Source organism: Herpailurus yagouaroundi, unplaced genomic scaffold (genome assembly GCF_014898765.1).
Source record: "Herpailurus yagouaroundi ecotype Mexico unplaced genomic scaffold, PumYag 164, whole genome shotgun sequence".
Classification (NCBI taxonomy): Eukaryota; Metazoa; Chordata; class Mammalia; order Carnivora; family Felidae; genus Herpailurus; species Herpailurus yagouaroundi.
The window spans coordinates 635,828-661,645 of NW_024412405.1; the positions used below are offsets into that span (position 1 = coordinate 635,828).

At 50.5% G+C, this 25,818-nt stretch overlaps 1 protein-coding gene across 7 annotated transcripts in view; it reads right to left on the reverse strand.

Annotated features, from left to right (window-relative positions):
• Positions 1-3,732: 3,732 nt before the first annotated feature.
• Positions 3,733-25,818, reverse strand: part of SLC9D1 (solute carrier family 9 member D1) — a 57,912-nt gene continuing 35,826 nt past the window's right edge. For 4 of the 7 annotated variants that reach the window (XM_040487003.1, XM_040487000.1, XM_040487002.1 and 1 more), the window contains 5 exons: positions 15,254-15,449; positions 11,493-11,643; positions 7,510-7,589; positions 6,457-6,708; positions 3,733-4,507 (listed from right to left, as the gene is read on the reverse strand). In XM_040487003.1, the coding sequence (XP_040342937.1) occupies positions 4,394-4,507; positions 6,457-6,708; positions 7,510-7,589; positions 11,493-11,643; positions 15,254-15,449 (793 nt within the window). In that variant the 3' untranslated portion in view covers positions 3,733-4,393. The remainder of the gene's footprint in view (positions 4,508-6,456; positions 6,709-7,509; positions 7,590-11,492; positions 11,644-15,253; positions 15,450-25,818) is intronic. The other 3 variants (XM_040487004.1, XM_040487005.1, XM_040487007.1) reach the window with 2 other exon arrangements.

Consider the following 25,818-nt stretch of genomic DNA (forward strand, 5'->3'; position numbering starts at 1 on the left):
GAGGTCACGTGCTTTCAGGTCGCTCCTTAGGCCACTTTACCCCTGCCTCGGAACTAGTATCTCAGATAAACTGTCAGAGAATCTTCTGTGGTTTGGGGGCTTCCTGTGGAGGAGGTGACTCATGAAGACTGACCGCCTCCAGGTAAACACTGACATGGCTGCTTGAGAAGCACCTGCATGCACACCTGAGCCCATACCTGGGCACACACCTGCATGCACACACCTGGGCGCACACCTGGGCACGCACTTGCACGCACAGCTGCAATTCCGTGTCTGCTTGCCAAAGTCAAGGATCCCTGACACCTTGCATGAGGAACCCCTGCCTCCTCCCTGGCTAAGCGTTTCCCAAACTATTCCACAGGACAATGTTGGGAAACTGGAGGTGACACTGGCAGTGTCTTCTAGGCAGGGACAGTCAGGGCAGTGAGAATGTCTGCATCAAACTCCGCATCAGGATGAGTCAGAATCATGGTCGAGAAAAAGACCACAGCAAGTAGCGATTCTGCGAGAGCATTCGCGCCTCAGGGAAGGAAGCGAGCACGTGGTGAACTCTGCAGGGCCCGGGAGGCAGGGGCGCCTCGGCAGCCGCATGGTTTCCTGTGGCGACCACGCCTACGCAGACACGACACGGACATGGCCTGAATGTGAGGAACAGCTTCTGACAGGAGGTTTATATATTTTTTATTACTTTTAATGTTTATTTTCGTATTTCGAGAGCGAGCCAGCAGGGGAGGGGCTGAGAGAGAGGTAAAGAGAGAGAATCCCAACTCCGTGCTGTCAGCACAGAGCCCAAGGCAGGACTTGAGCCCATGAACCTTGAGATTGTGACCTGAGCCGCCCAGTGGCCCTAACGGGAGGTTGTAAAGGCAGCAAGTGTCCTCACTGCAAGCACAGAGGATGTGGGTGAAGCTGGTTCCTCTAGAAGGGCCTGCCACCAGCCTTCCCCAGGCGTGTTTCCCCCAAATTCCTAAACAACATGCAGTGTTTCTTGATTCTTCATGCTGCAAAGGCAGGTGTGGGCAGGCTCTGCAGGCAGCAAGGTCAGGGTCAGGGTTCAGTTGGAGCCCTCATGAGCCCCTGGGGTGGTGGGGCCGGGGCCCTGCCATCGGCCGACAGCCGCTCGACCCTTCAGCACATCCCTCATGTGCACCGTCCATCCCTAAACCCAGCAAAGCAAAGGGCTCCTCTCACCAGGCGAGGGACGTCAGCAAGGACACCAGTGGGACAGCAGTGAGGACACCAGGCCCTGCTTGCTCTCAGGGAAAGGCAGGTCTCGCTCTTCCTGGAAGAGATGATGGAAACGGGCCCAGCTGATTTCTCCATCCATCTTGCGAGCACAGGGGCATGGACTTTCCACCGCCAGTCTTGGAGCCAAGTGTTGGCGCAGGTGCAGCTGCACAAGGCGTCCTGAAGCTGCGGCCCCGGGCGGGCGGGGTGCTGGCAATTTCCCAGATGGCTGAGGACGTATGGCGGGGCCGGGGCTGCGATCACAGAGGAGGAGCACGGGGCTCTGGGGTCTCGGCTGACAGATGTACGGGATCTGGACTGGGCGGAATGGAAGGGCCTCCCGACATTCAGGCCTCAGGCCAAGGCCGGGCAGCAGCAATGCCCCAGGGGTGCCGGGGAGCCAGCAAGAGCTCCAGAGTCGGACACCAGAGCAGTCGCCCACCCCACAGAGCCCGCTTGCCCTGGCCTCTCCTTCTTCACCGTCACATGAGTGTCCTCGAATGCCTGTCCCTGCCGGTCTCCCGGAGGAACCACCACCTGCACATGCCCAATGGGGGGCCCTGGCCTCACCCCAGGCCACAGCTCTACCGTGCCTGTGCCCCGCGGGTTCCCGGCACCAGCGCTGCCATACGTGCCCTGCAGCTGCTCCGGAGCCTGCCTCACCTTCCCCATCCTCGGCTCCGGCACATCAGGACCATTTGGGGCCCAGGAGACATTGTGTCCTTAGCAGATGCCGGTCGCCTCTGTGCCCTCCCACAGGACGTGAAGCCGCGAAGCCTCGCTGCCTCGCTGCCTGGGGTCTGGCGCTCGGCCACTCCAACCACAGATTCATGCTCCGAGGGCGACGCCAGGGGCACTCTGCTGCACCACGTCCAGGGCCTGTGGCCAGGGCCTGTGGGGGAGGCGCCCCGCACGCTGACCTCTGTCCACTGAGCACCTGCTAGCCCCGCGCCCTCGCGCCTCCCCCAGGCGCTCCGACCTGCCCGCTTCCTGGGTGTCGTTGGCCATTCCTTGGCGTGTCTCCTGCACGGGCCAGGCTCTGCCTCCACCTGCGACCTCCCTGCCTGCCATGTGCGTGGGCCGTGCTTCACGAAGGCTCACCTGTGTCTGTCGTGTGAGCAAATCAATGCAAGCTCCTCTCCCCACTGACCTCCCAGGAGAGGTGCGCTGTCTTCACCTTCCTCCGCGAGGGGACACGGTGCCGGTGCCGGTGCTGCACGCCATCCCGTGGGTTCCTTCAGGCTGAGAGGAATTCTTCGTGTGGGGCTCTGGGCCCTGCGGACCGAGGGAGGGGTCTACCTCGCCCTGTCACGGAGGTTTAGGGGGCGGCGCTCAGGCCCACGGGGAGGAAGGCCTCCGGGTGCCAGCAGGTTGGAACACAGGGGGTCAGCAGTGTCGGGCTACAGCTCAGGGTGTGCCCGCTGACCACCCAGGTGAGCATGCAGGGGACCCAATGAGGCACTTGCTTTCAGCTGGTGGCTTTCGTTCTTTGTGGCTCTACAGAGCTCTACGGCAGGACTTGCCCCACACTTTCTAGCCACGCCCACGCACACAGGCGGTCTGCAGGGGTGTGTGTGAAGGCCAAGGGGTGCGTGTGAAGACCAACAGCTCTGTGCCCTGCAAGTCCGGATGAGGAAGGGAGAGTGAGCATGGGACCCAATCCGGTGGGGGGAGGGAGGGGCTCTGGGACCCTCCAAGGAGAGTGTCCTGCAGGCAGAGGTCTTCAGGAGGCATGTCCTGTTGGCATCTTTATGAGCCATTCTCATGCTGTGACATTAGCGCCACATGCCATGTTCTGGGGCCAAACTGTCAACAAGATGTGGTGAGCTCCTGGCTCTGCTCTTGGGTGCTGGAGATATCAAATGGAATAAAACGCACCCCAGAGACCGGCCCTTGGTGGATTCCAGATTGCTGGGCCAGAGGCACGCGGACAGGTGAGATAAAGCCTCACAAACCGTCAGATGAGCCTGCTGTGCCGTGTCCACACCAGTGGTCCGGAGGGAGTGGCACTCACCTACTACAACACAGAAATAAATAAAACCAATGCTGTTTTCAAGGCAGATGTTTACATCATTTCTCCACTGACTCACTTCCGACTAGATAAACTTCACTTCACCTTCAAGTGTTTGAATTTATGTCACCGCACTCCATAATTGTACCTGTGACACAGAATTGTACCTAAGGGGTCTGTCCCTGTACTCCAAGGGTTTTGGTCGAATTGTGAGGCTCTTAAAGCCAACAGTTCTAGGAACACTCCACTCTGAGCTCCCCTCAGGGAGATCTGTAAGAATCAGGTCTTCAGCCATGGGTTTGCTGAAACGGGGCATACAATCACCAAATACACTTTAAAATTCAAAGGTACAACTTAGGTTTTGCAAATAGCACTGTATTAATTTGGTCTCTTAGAGAATAATGTGGCAAAATACAAATCATCCAAATTTTTAAGAATTGGCAAAGATTAATCTAACACAGAAATCTAAAAAAATTCCAATAAATTTCAATTAATTACTCTGATCATAAATAATCTTTATTAAAGCATGCATATTCTTGTGATTCAAAACAAATGTTTTTTTCAAAACAATTATTTTAAAAGAATGATATACCTAATTTAAAAAATGACATGAGTGTTTTATTTAAAATTATTGTAATAAAAACAAATAGACATTTAGAAGGTATTTGTCATTTTAGAAAACACAGGCAGTAAGGATTAAACTTACTTTCCAAACTCACTGCTAGAATTAAAATTGCACATCACAGAAATGTTTAATCATGAATAATGACCAACAGATTATGACACAAAAGCTAAATAAATAAAAACCCTTCTGATTTTTTTTTTACCAAAAAATCATGAACTGATGAATTGACAATAGAAAGTTAACATTAACTTCAGGAAAAAAGGCACATCCAGGCAGAAGAGTCACGGTGATCCGTAAGGTGCAGCGTGTATTATATACTGTGCATGATCAACTGAATGTAACAAATTAGTCTGGAAGTCTCGAAACCATAGCAGTAATAGTTGTCACACTGGGCAGACAGGAAGCCCCCTCCAATGGAGCGCTCTGTCCCCGAGGCAAGGGGCTCACGGGGACGTGCGGTCCTGGACGTGTCCCAAGTGTCCGGTTTCACACGGGGGTCAGCTCCTGAAGCTGTGTACCCTCTTGGTGCCTCAAAGACTTGACCGTCTCTCTGGCCGAGGCACGCACCTTGTGATTGCGGCTTTCCACAGAACTGGGGCCAGTAAAAGACTGAGGGTGGTCACACTCAGGATTAGGAGGTACACCTGCAACAAGTAAGACTGTCACACTCAAGACTAGGAAGTACATTTGCAACAGGTAAGGCTGGTGTGGTCACACTCAGGACCAAGGTGCACCTGCACACCCTGTATGGCCACAGGCACAGGTAGATTTGGATGTGAGGTGCCCTGAGATGATGCATCATGGTGCACACTGGGTCACCCTCGGGCTGACCCCCTGGAGGCTCTCACGGGGAGCACGCAGCCTCAGGACAGGTCTCGGACAGAGCCTGTGCAGAGTTCATTCTTCCACAGCGGTGTCAGTATCTAGACTCATCCTGTCTTCCTCACACTCACAGACATAAGGAGACAACTTTAATCCTGAGAGTTTACTAGCAGGTCACAGGTACTAAAAGGAACTTCCACATTCATTCGGCCCAATTTAGGGAGCAGGTGTGCAGAAGCGAATACTGGGGGTGTCACGTGGTGAGGCGAGGCTTACTGGCAACAGGATTCCCCAGGGAGGGGTGCTCGCTGTTAAGGGGGGCAGCAGACTGAGGGCAGGAGGCAGACTCCTGTCCTGGCTTCAAGGACAGACCCACACGTTCACACGTGCTCGCACAGGCATCAGAAAGGGCAAAATGAAAACGGATGCAGAAGGGTAAAGGGTCAAATCAAGTTTAAGTAGGAACTACCATTCATGAACTTGTATGTGTACAAACCACAGTGTTTCTAAGCTGAGAACTACAGATGTGAGCTGGTCCCCATGGCTGCGAGTGTGTGAAAGGTGTGTGGTCTTCTGGCCACAGCACACAGGCTATCTCTCAGAGAGCCACCTGTTCAGAGCAGGGGGTCCAGGCTCCCTCTACGCTGTCACCCGACATTTATCCCTGCATCAACAACAAAGTTCCTGTAACATCCACCCGGCTTTTACTCAAACAGCGACTCTCTACTTTAGTTGTGAAACGTTCCTAGTTAGCACGTCACCTGTCCTCAGACCACTTGGGGCTAACACTGAATTGGTCACCTGGCCCTGTCCTGAAGGACACTAACTCCTGCGTGGCAGACAACAGACTGTGGCCTATTTACCCCTGGGGTGGGGGGCCACCACCCACAGACCACAGCCAAACACAAACATCCTGCTTGCCAAATTTAAAGTGACAAGCACGGGTCATCAGATGATACTCCTCAAGTTCTAATTCACGGCCAGTTTGAAAAGAGCACATGACAAAACTGGACAGAAAGTAAGGAAAGCGCACAGGATCAGGTGGGTGTGCACAGGAACTCAGGCACACAGGCGTGTGCACAGCCAGCACAGGGCACACAAGAGAGCCAGGCCCAGGATGAACGGACCAGAGACAGAGGCGAAGAAGGCCAATGGGAAGTGGGGGGCTCACCTTCAGGAGCTGCGCAGAAGGCCCAGGGCTGCATGCGCTTAAAACTGTGGTAGGGGGAGGAGGGACCTCATCAGAAGCACTTCTGACAGCGACTCTCACTCTCTTTTACAAGTGGGCAAATGCTGCCGTGTACTTTGCAAGAAAAACCCCTAAACCAACAGGGTACCTTCACAAAACAACGTTCCAGTTGTGCCTTTTACATGGTTTCTGAGTGAAACCCAAGATGCGGTGACACCCCTCACGCATGCATCAGGAAGGATACGGCCGTCAGCCTGGCTGATAGCCGTGCACCAAGGCCATTGCTAATACGCAAACTGGCGATGGCGCTTTAAGATTTAGTTTTCTTCTTTTTGCCAGAGATATGACAGAGACTTCACAGTCTCTGCTGCAGAGGGCATGCTGACAGTTCTGGAGACTTTGACCCCAAACCTGCACACCTGTGTGAGAGGCAGCAGGACCCCACTTCCGCAGCCACCCAGAGGCCGACCCCCAGACTCATGCCAGCTGCAGGCAGCTGCAGGGAAGGTGCTCAAATGCCAGCGTGGGGGGTGTGAAGGACGGGGCACCCTAAACACGCACAGAGGGTGTGTGCGGACTCACCTCCCGAGAAATGATCCCAGCTCTGCGTGCTCTGCTCCCCAGGACAAAAGAGAACTCGCTGACCTGTGCCAGCCCCGCAGCCACAATCCACTTGATGTACTGGCTGCTCTTCGGCAGGAGGACAGACAAGACCAGGGCGGCCAGGGCAAACTGCAAGAGCATCCGCATTACTGACTGCCACGCAGAAAACAGAGGGGGGCCCTCCTGACACCGAGGGGACATGTGCAGAGGCACCCAATGAACACAGAGTGTCTGAAATGAGACCAGGCTGAAAAATGCGCAATCAAGGGTAGGGGTTCACGGGCAGCTAACTAGGCTTTCCCCCCACACCAGTCAGCAGCATTCAAGAAAGAATTTTACTTTCCAATGAGAGCATGGTCTCTCTCTTGTAAGCAAAGCTAGGGGGGAGCAGCTGGGGCTGGAGGCCCAGCAGGGGTTCTGACTCCTTCCAGTAGAAATATGTGAAATCAACTTTTATCATCCACAGAGCCAGGCAGCTACTGAACAGGTAATCGGACCCTGAAATAAATGCTAACACAACTCAATCATCTGTGGTTGTGAGGGAACTGTGGTCTGCAAGGGGCTGGCACAGGCGGGGGGCTCTGAGCCCCGTCCCGCACTCCCTGCCCTGTGTGTCTCTCCCACCTGGTGTTCCTGAGTCCTGTCTTCTCCTGATAGCCCACTCAGTGAGTACAAACACAACGATACTTTCCAAACACACGAACGACAAGATGTACATGTGTACGTGCTACTCACTGGCCTGTGGGTCTTTGGACTCATGCAGGAGAAAAGGCCAGGAGCAAGGGTCCTGTGGAGACGGGCCGCCCAGAGTGCCTTCTCCTGGTCCAGCTTTTGTGACTCCCAATTCCCAATATGCCCAGTTCTGAGACAGGTGTAGGAAAACAAACCCGACGGCCTGGTCCTAACTCACCCAGTCCACAGACTGCTGGGCGAGGGGAGGGGCTCCAGGTAAGTGGCCGTGATGCGCTTTGCAGACTCAGGGTCACATACAACCAACATGACAGAAATTTTACCGCAAAGAAGAATCAGTACCTTCATGATCACCACCGACAGCGTGAGGACCATCAGGACAGTGAGCTCGTACGCCACAAAAGTGGGGAACACGTGGAGGCCTGTGCAGGGAAGGAGGGACACGGTCATTCTCGGAGGACTACACGGCCCGTCCTCAGCGGAGCCCATGACCCTCAGGCTTCCTCATGTCCTCTCCACGGACGAGGACACCTGTGAGCGCGACCCTGCGGCGCCCTGTGTTTATGGCTTATGCCAGCGTTCACCGTGGGGAAAGCGGCCCGGGCGCCAGTGCCTCCCTCTACCAGACTACTCTCCCAGGACTCGGCAAAAAGTGACAGCAAGCAGCCGCGAAGTCTGCTTTCCTCTGTGAAAATGTTCTGTCCAAGATGCAGACACCCCCGGGGCCTAGAAACTGGGGGTGGTGGGGGGGAAGCCACAGGAGAGGAATCCTGGCCACATGGCCGCCGGCTGCCCTGCCGTACATGTTCCTCCTGCTGCCGTCAGTGCCTGCAGTACCGAGACGAGGGACGGGTGCTGGTGGGCCCTTCTTTACTCAGCGGCCGGGCAGGACCGGTGTGTACCCGGCCCCCCATCCCTGAGGAACTCAGGGCTGACTGGGCCTTCTCCTCACGAGCGCATGGACCCCATGTCATGACACATGTGGCCCCTTCATGTGTCTACTTGTTTTACTCAGAGATACAGATATAAGTAAGGACCCATTTGCTCCGAGAACGGTTTCCTCTTTCTCCAAATTCAGCAGCACCCGCCCAGGCCGCCCCTAGCACAGTGCTGGGGACTGCTGTCGAGCACCTGCCTGGAGCCCCAGCCTCCTCCCCCACTTCCTGGCTCTGCCCAGCCTCCACCTCCCAGACCCACAGTGCTCCCCGAGCCCCGACGACTGCCTAGGGGACACCTGGCCTCTCTCCTACCGAGCTGTCTCCCGAGTCCTCGACCCCCAGCCCTCCTACGCCGTGAGTCCAAGACCACCTCTGGCTGTACCTGTGTTCCTCATACTCGCCACGCTGCCACCCACACACCCCCGATGGAAACAAGCCCACAACGCAGAGGGACACACCTGACCAAGCCCGTCACATGGATGTGACCAGGGAGCGGTGGTCCCTGCTCACCTGCATCCCCCGCCCCCAGGACGTGGTTGTGTCCCTGCCCTGCCTCAAAGCTCAGGGGCCTCCCCTCTCCCGAGGATAAGTGGGGTCCCATGCCAGGCACATGGTGCAGCGCCGCGGACCCTGCGGGCCCCGGCTGCACCGGGAGCACCCAGCCCAGGCACACAAACCAGACAGCAGAGGTGTTCTACTCTGAGGGTGGAGACACGGATCATCACAGGACCACACGATGCTCAGGGACAGAGACCCAATCCACGTTGGCACAACTGCCGTGTGCACTGGTGACAAGAGGGCACACCAGTCGTCCTGTAGCTTTTCTGCTTACAGCCACTCATCATTTGCGTTTCCACCAAGTGCTGAGGGTGTCCCTGGGATGGCACAGCGGGACAGGCTCTGCACACCCATCACACGCCTCCCGGCCTCTATCTGCAGATGTGCATTTGGGGGATGAATGAGAACGTGGCACGTGGTCAACTCGCACGTGAGCCATCACACCCCACATGTGCCCATGGCCTCCAGGGCACCTCCAAGAATGAGGAACAGGCAGTACCCACTTCTGAATTCCTCTCTGCATCCCAGGGAGGGGGACCCAAGGAGAGAATGAAATCCTTGCTGTAAAGTGTGTAACAAGAAAACTCAGGTCACTGGCTTCGTTTGTAAAGCGAGAAGGGCCTGGGAATTAGCCGTTGAGGTGGTCGTGCAGGATGGCATGGTGGCCACGCAGGCTCACCGGCCCTACTTGACTCTGCCTCTGGAGCTTGAACAGCCGAGCCACCCCCAATTCACATGCTGAGGCTATAACCTCACATGAGCGTGCCCAGAGACGGCATCCAGGGGGTGCAGGGGATGACGTGAGGTCACAGGGCGGACGCCTGACCCAGCAGGACTGTGCCGGGAAGAAGAGGAGGACACGGGAGTCCCCGCCGGCCTCCATTCCTCTGTCTTTCCATCTTGGTCTCCGCTTCTGTCTCTGTCCCCAAGCACACTGCACACCAGGGAAGGCCACATGGGGACCCAGCAAGCAGGCAGCTGTCTGCAGGCCATAAAGCAGGCTCCCTCAGGCCGCACAGACACTGGCATCCATTTTGGCAGCCTGAGTCACGGCTCCAATACCTCGTTAATACAAAGGAATGGGTGCAGCAGTATTTCAGGGACGCGTGATTTGGGTGCCTGACGGATGGGGGTGAGGAGCAGGCTCCATAGGAGGACACAGAGACTAACAGCCTGCCTGCCTGCCGGCCGTGTGTGGGCCTAGGGCCTTCCTGTCCTGTGAGGGTGGGCACCCACACTGCTGAGAAGAGGCCGGTCTCCGCCCCTGGGGTCTCCGGCCGGAGGTCTTGCCCCTCCAGGGCGCCCGTGCTGGATGCCACCTCTGCACCCAGGCCGGGGGGCCCTCCTTCACGCTGGGACCCAAGCCACCCCTCTCTGCTCACGCTGCTCACACACGGCCTCTTCTCAGAGCTGGGCCGGGGCCCTCGGCGCTCCTGCTGGTGCTGCTGGGATCCCAGGGTCGCTCCCCCTGCCCGGGACTGACTGCAGCCGGCAGGCCCTCCACGGGGTCTCATGACTCCGCAGGGCCTGCCATAGGGCAGGGGGTCAGGGACCTAGTCCACGTGAACATCACTGAGGTACAAAAATGCAGAAAAGGAAAGACATAGTCTCAAACGGTCCACTTCTGTGTTGCTTAGAGCCCGAGACAGACAGACAGTCCTGAGCAGTGGAAAAGCAAGGTCCTGCGTGTGCACAGGCCTCTCGGGGAGAGGACAGTCGCCTGAACCCCCTTGACAACACTGGGTGTGAAGAACCAAGGCAAAACACGTGCGGCTGGTTCGATAGCTCAGTCCTCAGCAGGTCAAGAGCCCTAACCTGAGGAAGGGTAGAGCAAGCTTGTCTATTAGATAACACACCTGCGGGATTTTCATTTCTAGCCAGGACACACTGCACGGAGCCCTGCAGGCAGGACACAAGTGACACGTGTGTCAGCGAGATGGGTCCTCCCGGGACAATGTGGCCTGGAACTTGATCAGGGGAGCTCGTGCCTGTCGACCTCACGAGCACTCCTCTGGGGGAACGATGGGTGGAGGTAATCACTCAGCACTCAGCACAGCGGAGCCCGCCTGGCACTAGAAGGGGCTGTGGTGAAGGGGGTGGGCAAGAGGGACAGAAACACAGAGAAACAGGGACAGGGACAGACAGACCAGACACAGGACAGATGGCCGGGGCGGGGGGGAGGGGGGTGGACGGGAAAGGAGGCCGAGTGGGCCCTCTCTCGGAACAGCGAGGGCACTGTCACTAAAGCAGCTATGCAGTGACGTGCGGCCCCTGCTCTCTGTGCTCCACTCTCAGTTTCCCTGCAGACTTTGTGATGTGCTTCTTGACGCGCTCAGCCTTACTGGGGTTGCACGGAGCCGGTGGCGGGTATAGATGCAGTGCTAGAGCTTTCTGGGCAGAAGGCAGTGCTGTGCTGGACGTGCCCGATGGAGACACTCCTCGACCAAGGGGCATTTCCAGAGCAGCGCACTGCGACACGGCAGTTCGAGGTTTTGGTATCAACAGTAACCTTTCTTCCCAAATGTCTCATTTGGGTGTTGCCTTTAAGTTCGCTAACCTGCTGGGCACCTGTGCCTTTTCCGTGGAGTCAACGTGGGGTTCACCCTCCCCCGAGGGCATTTGAGCGCCCCCAGACCATGGCGGCCAGTCAACAAATCAATGTCCCCAAGTGCATACTTTCCCTCTTTTTAATAAGATTTCTCCGCAGACCCCAATTTTTATGGCAACTTCTTGCTGCATAAATAGAAATATGTACATAAACAGGTTGCAGAAGTCCCATGCGGGTGTCTAACACCCTGCAAACATCCTGACGTAAACAAGGAAGGTTACCTATGGAGGCGAAGAAAATGATAACCAGGAAGTCACGGATGGGCTCAATGTAAGACACGATCTCCTCGGTGACCATGTGGCCCTGGGAAGAGATAAGCGCTCCGGCCAGGAAGCAGCCCAGCTCCATGGACACATCCAACAGCTCTGTGACCTAGGCGGAAGGGAAGGTCCGCACATCACTCTCCAGTGCGCCAGCGACAGCTCCGCTCAGGGCAGGTTCATGCCCAAAGGCAGCTGTACTATCACAGCGAAGGCCCATCTCCACGTCTCCAGAAGGGCCTCTGTGGGGATGAGCCGAGATGCACACAAGGAAGCTAACATTAGTTGAACCCACCATTCAGGGAGAAAAAAATTTAAATATTTGAAACAATCATTCAAATTTTTGAACAACAATAGTTTTTAAAATTTATTTTAAATATTTGTGATAGATTTTCTTTACCTGGACTCAGTGAACAGCCCAACTATGGCAGTAAGTCATGTGTTAATGTAAAAACTCTTCCCGTCTCCAACTGAAAGCACTTAGAGAAGGACACTCCAGTGAGGGAGGGAGGCCCTGAGAACACAGGGCCCCAGAGGGAAGTGCCAGCGCATCCGTGCCAGCCGGACGCGGTCCGAGCTAGCACTCAGGCTTCTAATGACAGTTCTGTTAAACGCAAAGCTTCAGGTGTTAGTGACACAAAACAACCGGAAAGAGGTAGACGTTTTTCACTCTGAGAAAGTAAAACCACACACAGAAGAGAGCAGCCAACAGAAAGAACCGTCAAAGAAACATGGTTCACAATAGCACCAACCACACCCAGCAACGGGGACAAGTCGCCCAGGAGAACACACGACTGTCACACCACAAAGCTCTGCTGTGAAGCACGCACGAGGGCTGAGACGTGCACAGCACATGCCCACAGGCCAGCGGCTCACAGCCGCCAACGCGCGAGCTCTCCCTCGAGGGGCCCAGAGTCCCTGCAGCCGCGGGTGCAAACTGACAAGCCCGATCCAAAAACTCGCATGGGTGCTGGACACACAAACGCAGCCGGACAATCTGGAGAAGGCTGCCGGGGACAGCACTGTCGGTAAGAGCAGGCGGGCAGCAAAGGTGAGAGTGGGGACTCAGACACTCACAGGCACACTCATGCACTCACACACGCACTCATGTGCTTTTGCTTACACTCACATTTGTGCTGACATCCACACACTTTTGCACATGCACACATGCATGCTAACATTCACACACTCATGCACACTCATGCTCATGCACCCACATGTACACTCGCACCACACTCACGCATGCAGACATGCACTCACACTCGTGCCCATGCACTCACATGCACACTTGTACTAACACTTGCCCACTCACGTGCACAAGCTCACATTCGTGCACTCATATGCAAACTAGTGCACACGCCCACGCACACACTCGGGTACACATGCTCACATTCATGCACTCACTTGTGCTCATACACCCATGCATGCACACTCACACAAACACACATACACACATGCTCACGCTTGTGGCTTCTGACGAGGTGACCCTGTACCGCCATGTGATGTGGAAACACGTAATGGCAACACGGACCCTTGTCCACATGCCTCCAGATGGACGCAGATCTGGTGAGAAGAGCAGAGTAGGAAGTGGAGAGCAACATGGGCGCCTCTGGACCGGGGGAGGCAAAGATCTACACAGGATATAAAAAGTGCTATCTGCACAAAATTTGAAACTAGCGAGTACATTAAAAGGAAGAACTTCCATTCATCAAAAAATGCCACTGAGATAATCAAAGGGCAAGTTACAGGCTGGCAGATATTACTGAGATCTCTGTGACATGGGATTTCAGCCAGGAGAGGAGCAAAATCCTGAAACGCACCCCAGCACAGACAAACCCTTTAGGTCATGCCACATCAGAGGGGCCGGCACCCTGGCAGATCCATGGGAACAGGAAGCAGGTTAGTGGTTACTATGGGATGGGGGAGGGCAGGCAAGATTCGGAGATGTGGATTTGGCGGGGGGGGGGGCAGAAATGTTCTGGAATTGGACAGTGGTGATGGTTGCATAGTGCTGTGAATATGCTGAAAACCACGGAATTGTACACTTCAAAAGGGTTAGAATGGCTGGGGCGCCTGGGCAGCTCAGTCAGTTAAGCATCTGACATTGGCTCAGGTCATGATCTCACCATTTGTCAGTCCGAGCCCCACGTTGGGCTCTGTGCTGACAGCTCAGAGCCCAGAGCCCGCTTTGGATTCTGTGTCTCCCTCTCTCTCTCTCAAAAATAAATAAAAACATTTTAAATAAACAAACAAACAAACCTATGTTAAAAACAGAGCTCACCCGGAGGCTAGTGCACGCCTACAACCGCGCCCCCCCGGGGGGGGGGGGGGGGTAACGCACTGCAACAGCGGAGCCTGAGCTGTTAGACTCTCTGTCGTGCAGGATGCCAGCACCTAGCATGCCGGGTGGTCCCAGCTGCTGCTCAGGAAACAGTGTCAAAGAAAGAAAACAGAACAAACAGAACTATTTTAACTTGTGTAGCCACTGGGAAGACAACATGGAAGTCATCCAGAGAAGAATTTTGCTGGATGTCATTTTTAAAGAGAAAAATAGTCCAGAATGGAGAAAGCGATGTAAAAAAATTAAATAAGTCACACACATGGGCAGCGTTGAGCAGAAGCAAATCCTAGTCTCCCAAGATTACAAAACACTAGTCAGTAGTTAAATCCTACACAAGAAGTAGCTTCTGTGCCTTTCCGGTTTTGAGGTAAGAGCTGACCCCTTGCAGTTCTAAGAACCACAGAGACCTCACGTACCCTTGCTCAGCTCCCCCAGTGGCAGCATCTTGCTACATCAGCGCACAAGATCATGGCCAGCATACAGACACAACACAGTGAAGACACACACAACCTTCTGTCACAAGGACCCTCCCCCCACCCCCACCCCTTAACACCTGGCCTCTGGCAACCTTCCCTCCATTTCTGAAATTTTTCATCGTAAATGTCACACAAATGGAAATACACAGTATGCAACCTCTGGAACTGGCTTTTCTTGCTCAGCAGAGCAGAACTCTCTGGAGACTCACGTACAATCGTTTCCAACCTGGGTGGCCTTCCCTGGTGTGGACGGACCGAGGCCGGCAGAAGGAGGCACCTGCTGAAGTACATCTGGGTGGCGTTTGGCTGCTAGGAACACTCACGTGGGAGCTTCTGTGTGAACCCGCCTTCCCTCCTCAGGGGCACGTGGTGAGCAGCACAGCTGTCTGTGGGGGTCTAACAGCATACCCCCCCATCCCTCAGAAGCACATCCTTTAAAGGAGAAGGCTGCTTCCAAAACGAACCTTTGATTTTCATCTTCAACTTCTCACATTGTGGCGAAAGAAGTTATACTGCTGACCGGCTTTGTTGTCACCAAATAGAAGTAAAAATTGTCTTAAACTGTTATTATGGTTTCAGGTACAAAGCTGTTTTTAAGTTTAAGACCACGTAACATTGGTGACGCTGGAGACTACGTGGTTTTCAAGGCCACCCAGACTTGCCTGTGTGCGACGCTTGAGGTACCGTTTCAGCAAAAGGCTCAAGAGGCTGAGAGTGAACGGGTTTAGTCTACTGGGTATGAATTCATGGGCAGTGTAGTAACCGTGCATAAAATAAAAATGCCATGCATTTCGAATTATTTTAACTACCACTGAAGTGACAAGATAAAGAACTGACGGATCATAAGCTCTCAATGAACAGATTACAGGTCAGACTATGTAAATAACAGGCATTTTGAGGATTACCGTTAACATTAAAAAGATGAAAGCAGAGATTCCTACGATAAGGATTTCTTTGTTCCCTTTGCTCTCCATATGCAGTTTTCGATAATACGGTCCAATGAGGTAAGTCTTTATAACGAGACACAGGAGAAAAGCCGCGGCCAGCGAGAAAAGAATCTGACCCACCAAAGCCAGTATCCGCAGAGTCTCCATGACAATGCTAGGAGAGAAGGAAAGAAAAAAGGGACATTATTTCACCTCCACATTTCCCTGAAACCCAACAAAATGGGCTTTCAACTTGATCTTTGACATGTTACAAAATAAGTTTCCCAAATCACATACATTTTTACAGAGACTAAAATAAAACCTAAAAATCACATTAGTTCTAAATAACTTGGTTCAAATTAAGTTATTTGAATCAAATATGGAAACTGTTGTTCTGCAATGGATACTTTAAAGCAATACACCTTACACATAGGTTATAACGACTGTAGCTTATACATCTCACTCAGTGGCTGATAATAACATTCCTCGCCAGGATCTAAGCTGACCCCCTTGAAATTCATGAGGCAATCATCACCCCGCAGCTCAGCAATGGCCACAGAACTCCAGTGACCTGCGGCAAAACAGTCTGTCACCCAAGCCAGAACTCCGCATTTCATGTCTATCGGACGTGACCACATTTCATGTCTAATGGAGAACAGGATTCTGTGCTAAACTCTTTTTAGAATACACTGTTTACATCTCAGAACGTATTCTTAAGATCCCAGCCAGAAGACTTTCAGAAGAAAGGCACTGTTTGTATGTACTTTTTACTTATTTCAGTTTAGTTTTTAGAAACTTGGTTCTCCATCACATTAAGGAAACAATTTAGTCCTAAATTCTGGCTTAAAAGTTCTCGATGGGAGAATACAGATCTGATTACTGGCAGAGGACTCATCACCGCAGTCAGGCAACAGTGGACATGGATGTCAAGTCACACGAGTGGTTTCATGGGGGTTTCAGAACAAGCTGGGCTCGAAGGGCAGTTGTGGTAGAGGGCTCCACGTGGGGTCACCAGGCAGGGACAGGCACGTGCCTGGGGCGCTGAACAAAGTAGGCTGGGTGTACCTCAGTTCCCGCCCGGTCTTCCCACCCCAGGGAACTAACAGCTCGCTCACACATTAGCGCAGTCATCCGGAGCCTGGCCTGTGCCTGTCACCCCTTTCCTGGGTGCCACCGCCTCCCCGCATGGCTCCACCGGCCTCCTAACTGGTCTCTAATGCACCACAGAAGCCAGAACGACAATGAGTCCAGGTTCCTCCGCCCGGCCGCAGCCTCCCCCGTCCCTCACCCACAGAGCCACCTCTACCAGCCTCCGCTCCCTGAAGGCACGTTTCCACGTCCCTCATGGCGTCCTTCACGTTTGGGCCTCAAGGTCTGCGACCCAGAGGCCCTGCCAACCTGGCGTGGCCACCTGCTGCTCGCTGCTCCTCACCCCACTCCCACCCTGTGCGTGCATTTATCTGATTAGACACCTTCTGGGTGACCACTCATGTATTCAGCACTGTCCTCCCCAAACACCCTGCTCTCCTCCAGGCCCAGAGCACTGGGCCGCACTCGGCTGCACACACGACTTCCAGTCTCGGTGCGTTTCTCCTGACAAGTGCGGGAAGCATCCCATCCGCAGATGAGAACGTGGAGCAGAGGTGAAGCTGTGGCTCCAGGCCACGTGCTGGCACCTGGCTCTGGGGCCCGCGCTCCCAGCCACCACACAGACCCCCTGCCCCCCCCCGCCCCGGGGGGCGCGCCCCCCCCCCCCCCCCCCCCACTGCAAACCAAATACGCCATAAGGAAGGGAAGGTGCAGACAGCTGACAAAGGTCCACGTGAAAAGTGGAAGCCATGGACAGCCCATATCTCTGTGAAGACAACCTGGCCCCAGGGACATCTGTGCACCCGCACACACTTCCTATTCATGCCCACGGTGAAGACGACACCGCTCTGCATCTCAATCTCTCCATCCACCAGGTTTGGGCAAAGTTCTTACTCGAGTGCCAGCCTCGCCCTGTGAAGCAGGCATCGCCACCCCTTCCTCAGGCAGACACTCCGCTGCCACAGGCTCTGACGTGCTGGACGGGCCGCTCCAAGAACATGTGTGTGTGGCAGCCCAGCTGAGGCAGACGCTGCTCCCGATCGCACCCCAGAGGGGACCCTGCTCCTACAGGTCTGCAGTGTGACAGGTACAGGTGCCTTCTGCCTTTCCTCCAGGCCGGGGCGAGCACTTCCTCATCTCTGCACCAGCTGCCCACACAGCTGGGTTCCTCCAACTTTCACTTGCAGATCTTTAGGAAATAAGTAACTTGACTGGCTTTAACATGTTTACAAATATTTTTCCCATTTGTCTTTGGCCTGCTTACCATGTGCACAGGTACAAGTTCCAGAGCACATGCACGCACGCATAGGTGTGCACGTACGTGTGTTTACAAGCACAGGGACGTGTGCATGTGCGCAGGCATATTTACACACTCACGGTACAAAACTTCCACGCAGTAACACTGATCACTTCTCCTATCTTTTATGGCTTCTGGAATTTCTGCTCTGCTTAGAGCTAAGGGCCCCTGTCTTCAATATTATAAACAAATCCATCCATACTACCTTCTAGAATTTTCATGATCTTGGCAAGATGTTAATAATTCAAATCACTATTTTTAAAAAGTATTATCGGGGCGCCTGGGTGGCGCAGTCGGTTAAGCGTCCGACTTCAGCCAGGTCACGATCTCGCGGTCCGTGAGTTCGAGCCCCGCGTCGGGCTCTGGGCTGATGGCTCAGAGCCTGGACCCTGTTTCTGATTCTGTGTCTCCCTCTCTCTCTGCCCCTCCCCCGTTCATGTTCTGTCTCTCTCTGTCCCAAAAAAATAAATAAAAACGTTAAAAAAATAAAATTAAAAAAAAATAAAAAGTATTATCATAGCCTCTGTGTTCTGTTACTTAACTGTGAAATACTTGTCGGGGCAAGAGGAATAAGTTAATTCTTTCTTTTAGAAAAGATAGATTCTGACCGAGTTTAATAAAAAGCCAACGTTGGTATTAACATCATCCCGGATTTTATTTCTTTAGTTTGTTTACTGTAAATTTTTCCCGGTAATCAAAATTAGAAGGGGTTTTCCCAAATTATAGAGAAAAGTGTACAATAGTAGACAATAAAATTATCCTAATCTATCACTCTACTAGGAGAAAAATCATTATTAACCCCTTATTCACACGTGTCTGTGTGTGTATATATATATATATACACATATATATACGTACATTGTATACATGAATAGACATATTTTTAGTCGTTTTCTTCTTTAGTTGAAGTGATACTGTATATAGCTTCTAACAGCTTTACTGAAACAGGATTCTCATCCATACAATCCACCCCTCTAAAGCACACAGCTCAGTGGTTCTGAGTACACTTGCAGAGGTGCACCCAACGCCACCCATTTTAGAGCAGATGTACACCCATCAGTGCTTATTTCCGCTCCCCTACCAGCCCCTGACCGACTTCCTGTCTATGGATTTGTCTATTCTGGACATTTCACATAAATGGAATCACATAACATGAGCCTGTGTGTCCGGCTTCCTCCACGAGTGTGATGTCCTCAAGGTTGACCCTGTCATGGCCTGTGTCAGGGCTCCATACAACATTCCGCTGTGTGGTCACAGTACACTATATCCATTCATTAGCTAATGGACATTTGAGTTGTTTCCACTTTTTAGCGATTACGAATAATGCCGCTATGAACATTCATGTGCAAGTTTTTTTTTTCACTGTGGTAAATTATTCATAAAATTACCACTTTAACCACTTTCAAGTGTATAATCTGTGGCACTAAGGACATGAACACTGTGTGCTCTCATCACCTCCAACACAGGTTTTGTGTGGACAGACATCTTCATGTCTCTTGGGTCAATGCCCTGGAGCGGAACAGCTGAGTCTTACAGCAACTCTGTTTAACCCTTTTGAGGAAACACTGTCCTATGACCTGACTCTCTGTTTTACAGCTTAACACAACATAGAACATCTTTTCCACACCGTCAAACTCTTGGTGAACATGATGTTTCACAACTAAGTTTGAACAATGTCAATGGGACCCATATGTGTACTGGACTTTCATTGGGAAAAACAATGAAGAAAAGTTCCTAAAGCTTTCTGAGGAGACAACGCCCTATGGTGACCATTTTACTTGTAAGCAGCAGGGAAGTTTCATGCGATGAGGGGTCCCATTTGTCCTTTCTGAGCACTTGCACTCAGAAAGGTGGTTCCGCTTCCTGTTTGGTAAGGAGATTGTGACCTCTACAGGTCCTAATTTATTGGATGCTTCTTAAATAGAAAGCACATGATTTTCAGCTGGGGTGCCTGGGTGGCTCAGTTGGTTAGTGTCTGAATTTGGCTCACATCATGACCTCATGGTTTGTGACTTGGAACCCCGCGTCAGGCTCCCTGCTGTCAGCACGGAGCCCGTGATGTGGATCCTTGGTCTCCCTCTCTGCCCCTCCCCCACTGGTGCTCTTGATGTCAAAAATAAATAAACATTAAAAAAAAAAAAAGATTTCAGCTAAAGTTGTAAATCTTCCTTTCAGCTATACAAATTTTGTTCAGTTACTTATCTTGCAAATCTGTAGCCAGAAGGACTAGGAACTGGCTCTTATTTATAGGCTGTGACTAGACGTGTTACTTTTCTGATAGTTAAAAAACCCTGAATCAGAGGAAAAGGACAAGAGGACCCTGTCAACAAACTGACCTTAACAGTCACACCCGCCAGGTAGCAGCCTAAGCAGGCACTCCATACGGTTCTCTCCTGCAACCCTCACACAGTCCACGAGCAGGTACTATTTCCATACCATTCCCGTTTTTTTTTTTTTTTAAAGATTTCATTTTTAAGTAATCCCTACAGCTAACGTGGGGTTCGAATCCACAACCTCAGATGAAGAGCCGCACGCTCTGCCAACTGAGCCAGCCAGGCACCCCCGCGCCGCCCCCATCATCAGGGAGAAAACTGAAGCCCAGAGACCGTGAGACCAGGAAGCGGCAGAGCTGGAGGGAGCTCCGGGGCCTAACCCTCTGGGCATCCCAGTTAAAAAGCTGTCTCTATTTTCCAACAGGCTGAGCTATCGGACAGAAGAGAAAACATCTTAATCATTTTCGGATTACTGAAACTTAATATAACTTCTGGCAAAAAGTAAATATTAAAAAATACAAAACCAACAGACTCCAACGTCAAGGTGAATCATTATTAGAATTATCTGACAAAGATTTTAAGCCGCTATCAAAAACGTGATTCAACAGCAATTAAAAACTCTTTTTAAAGAAATGAAAAAACAGAAAATTTCAGCAAAGAAATAGAAGTCATAAAAAGGCATACCAAATGGAAATTCTACAACGATGTACAGTTGACCTTTGAACAACACAGGGTCTGGGGCACCAGCTGCCTGCACAGTAAAGATCTGCATAAGACTTTCGATTTCCCAAGAAGACTGATTGATGACATAAACAGTCGATTAGTACATGCTGTGTAGGTTACATAAATTATATACTGTATTCTTACACATTTACAGCACTGTCCTGAAAAAACTCCACATATCCGTGGACCCACATAGTTCAGAGCAGCATTGTTCAAGGGTCAACTGTAATAACAAAAATACAAATCTTGCTGGATGGGCTAAATAAAGTAAAGACAGAGGAGAGAATCCATGAACTTGAGGACGGATGAACACAATTTACCTGGTCTGACAAACAGAAAATAGAAAAAAAAAAAAAAGGAGAGGAAGAAGAAGAGGAAGAAGGAGTCTCAGAGGCCCGTGGGATAATAACAAAAGAACAAATGTTTGTATCCCTTGAGTCCAAGCAGGAGGGAGCACGTGGGACTGAAACACTATTTGAGGAAACAATGGCTGAAAATCCTAAAGTAGGCAGAAGACATAAACCTACAGACCCAAGAAGTCGAGCCAACTCCCAACAGGATATGCCCAAAGACTGTCATGGACTGAACGTTTGTGTCCCCCAAATCCCTATATGAAGCCCCAACATGATGGTGTTAGGAGGAGGGGCCTCCGGGAGGTCACCAAGGTGGGGCCCTGTGGTGGGGTCAGTGCCCTCATCGTCAGAAAAGACCAGAGACCCTCTGTGCTGAGCTCCCCCTGCCACGTGAGGACATGGCAAGAAGATGGCTGTCTGAAAGTGAGCTTTCGTCAAGAACCGAACCTGCCACCACCTGATCTCAGACCGAGAGATAAAAGTCTGTTGCTTAAGCCCTGGTCTGTGATGTTGTTACAGCAGCCTGAACCGATGAAGACACCAAGACACACCGGAGCTCAGTTTCTGAAAACTAGAAACAAAGAACGAATCTTAAGAGCAGACAAAGAGAAACCACTCATATAAGTAATTATCCGTAACTTGTGTTTAGAGAAATGGCAGCCAATTTCTCATTGAAGCCGTGAGAGGCCAGAGAGAAGCAGTGCATCCTTCAAGTGCTGGAAGAGAAGGACTGTCACCCGTACAATCCATATCCTGGAGAATATCCTCCAGGAAGGAGGGAAGATAACGTTTTCTTGGAGGAAGAAAAATGATGAGAATTTGTCACCAGCAGCAGACTAACTATGCAAGAATGAGTAGGGGCACCTGGGTGGCTCAGCTGATTAAGCGTCCAACTTTGACTCAGGGCGTGATCTCGCGGTTTGTGGGTTCAAGCCCCGCGTCGGGCTCTGTGCTGACAGCTCAGAGCCTAGAGCCTGCTCCGGATTCTGCCTCCCTTTCTCTCTGCCCCTGCCCTGCTCACACTCTGTCTCTGTCTCTCTCAAAAATAAATAAACATTAAAAAAAAATTTAAAAAAGGAAGAATGAGCAAAGAAAGCCCCTGCAGAAAGGAAATTATAAGAGAAGAAATCTTGAGAAAGCAAGTAAGAACAACGGAATGGATAAAAATAAAATAGGTAACCCTGATGAATTAAAAAAATCCTATGTGATCAGAAGCAAAGTTAATAAACACACTAATCTGGTGCTCAGATAAATAGAGAACATACAACAATTATACTTAAAAAGAAGGGAGAGGCAAGGGAACTAAAGGGAAGTAAGGTTCCTACGTGTCACAAGCAGTCAAGCACTGACAGCCGGGAGCTAACCTCAGCACCGCATGCACTGCAGAGCCTGGAGTAGCTGCTGAGATAACTACACCGGGTCCTCAAAATTATGCAAGTGACCCATCAGGGGGTAAGAAAAATGTAATAGAGAAACAAGAAACAGAGAAAATAACAAAATGAGAGACTTAGGTCCTGACATATCAACATTTACCATAAATGTAAATGGTCTCAACGCTAATTAAGATATATTGACCGAATGGATTAAAAAAACAGCATCCAGGGTGCCTGGGTGGCTCAGTCAGTTGAGTGTCTGACTCTTGATTTCGGCTCAAGTCATGATCTCCTAGTTTGTGGGATCAAGCCCCACGTCGGGCTCTATGCTGACCCCATGGAGCCTGTTTGGGATTCTGTCTCTCACTCTCTGCCACCCCCCCCCCATCCCACACTCATGTGCACGCACTCTCAAAATAAACATTAAAAAAATCATCCAACAATCCAACAATATCTTATCTATTGAGAAACTCATTCAAATACAATGGAATAAACAGACTGAAAGTTTTAAAATATGGAAAAGACAGACCACTTTAGACATTAATAAAAAACAAGTAGGTCGGACAAAGGGCTAGTATCCAAAATCTATAAAGAGCTCACCAAACTCCACACCTGAAAAACAAATAATCCAGTGAAGAAATGGGCAGAAAACATGAATAGACACTTCTCTAAAGAAGACATCCGGATGGCCAACAGGCACATGAAAAGATGCTCAACATTGCTCCTTATCAGGGAAATACAAATCAAAACCACACTCAGATATCACCTCACTCCAGTCAGAGTGGCCAAAATGAACCAATCAGGAGACTCTAGATGCTGGAGAGGATGTGGAGAAACGGGAACCCTCTTGCACTGTTGGTGGGAATGCAAACTGGTGCAGCCGCTCTGGAAAACAGTGTGGAGGTTCCTCAGAAAATTAAAAATAGACCTACCCTATGACCCAGCAATAGCACTACTAGAAATTTACCCAAGGGATACAGGAGTACTGATGCATAGGGGCACTTGTACCCCAATGTTTATAGCAGCACTCTCAACAATAGCCAAATTATGGAAAGAGCCTAAATGTCCATCAACTGATGAATGGATAAAGAAATTGTGGTTTATATACACAATGGAGTACTACGTGGCAATGAGAAAGAATGAAATATGGCTCTTTGTAGCAACGTGGATGGAACTGGAGAGTGTGATGCTAAGTGAAATAAGCCATACAGAGAAAGACAGATACCATATGTTTTCACTCTTATGTGGATCCTGAGAAACTTAACGGAAACCCATGGGGGAGGGGAAGGAAAAAAAAAAAAGAGGTTAGAGTGGGAGAGAGTCAAAGCATAAGAGACTCTTAAAAACTGAGAACAAACTGAGGGTTGATGGGGGGTGGGAGGGAGGGGAGGTTGGGTGATGGGTATTGAGGAGGGCACCTTTTGGGATGAGCACTGGGTGTTGTATGGGAACCAATTTGACAATAAATTTCATATATTGAAAAAAAAAAACAAGTAGGAAAGACTATATTAACAGCAGATAAAGTAAATTCCAGAATAAGGAAAATTACTAGAAACAAAAGAGCTATTATGTAATGATAACCAGGTCAATCCACCAGGAAAACAAAATGTTCCTAAATGTGTATGCACCACATAAGAGAGCACCAAAATATATAAATCAAGAGCTGACAGAGCTAGAAGGAGAAATCGGCAAATTAGCAATTATAATTAGGGACGTCAATAACCACCTTCTCCAGCAAGAACACAGAAAAACTGAACAATGCCATGAACAAACAGGGTCTGACATAAAACACTCCACTCGACATCAGAATAAGGGCCTTTGGAGCACTTACACAGACCGTACCTGAGGCCACAAGACAAACCTCAACAAACTTAATAAAACTAAAATCATACAAAATGTGTTTGTTCTGGGTGGCTCAGTCAGTTAAACATCTTCAGCTCAGGTCATGATCTCACGGTTCGTGAGTTTGAGCCCCACATCAGGCTCTGCGCTGACAGTGTGGAGCCTGTTTGAGATTCTCTCTCTCTGCCCCTCCCAATCTCTCTCTCTCCCAAAAATAAATAAAAATTAAAATTAAAAACAAAGTGTGCTTGTTCTGTGACCAGAGTGGAATCAAACCAGAAACCAATGACAGAAAGACAACAGGTAAATCTCCACAAACACTTGGAAACTGAGCAACAGACTTCTAAACGATCCATAGATCAAAGAGGAAGCTTCAAAGGAAATGTTTTAAATTAACTGAACTAAATGAAAATAAAAATACAACATACCAAAAGAAACAAGATGCAGCTAAGACAGTGCTGCAAGGGAAACGTGTGGCACTAAACACACTAGAAAAGAAGAAAGGTTTCAAGTCAATAAGCTACATTCACAGCACAAGAACCTAGAAAAATAACAGCCAAAACAAACAGGAGAAAAAGCCAGAAGGATAGAAACCAAAGAAATTAAAAACAGAAAAACAAAGACGGGGCGTCCGGGCGGCTCAATCGGTTGAGCATCCGACTTCAACTTGGGTCATGATCTCGCAGTCTGTGAGTTGGAGCCCCGCATCGGGCTCTGTGCTGACAGCTCAGAGCCTGGAGCCTGTTTCAGATTCTGTGTTTCTCTCTCCCTGCCCCTGCCCTGCTTGTTCTCTCTCTCTCTCAAATATAAACAAACATTAAATTTGTTATACATATATAAAAATAGAAAAAAGCCAATGAAACAAAAGCTGGTCTTTGAAGAAATTAAAATAACTGCCAACCCTCTAGAAAGATTGACAGAGAGAGAAAGCACAAGTTACCAACATCAGGAGCAACACAGGAAACATTACTGCAGACCCTACAGACATCAGAAGATGATGGGATATACTATAACCAAGTCTGCACATGTAACCTCCACATGTGAAATGGGATGGACCCATTCTTTGAAAAACCAAGCTACCACAACTCAACAATATGCAGATAATTTGTAGATAATTTGAATAGCCTCATAACCATTAAGCAAACTGAATTTGTAACTTAGCAAAAATCCCCCCAAAGAAATCTCAAGGCCCAGATAGTTTCACTGGAGAATTCTACCAAATATTTAAGGAAGAATTAACGGCAGTTTGATGCAATGTTTTCCAGAAAAAGAAAAAGGAGAAACACTCCCCAAATCATGTTATGAACCTAGTATTACCCTAACACCAAAACCAGAAATTGAGAATACCATAAAAGAAAGCTACACACCATTCTCTCTCATGAACTCAGACCCAAAACTCCTCAACAAAACATTAGCTAATTGGAGGCAACAATGTATAAAAAGAATTATATACCGCAACCAAGTAGGATTCATTCTACCTATGTAAGGCTGGCTTGACTTCCAAAAATCAATCAACGTAATCTACCACGTCAAACAGCTAAAGAAGAAAAACCACACAATCATACCAAGAGATGCAGAAAAAGCAGTTGACAAA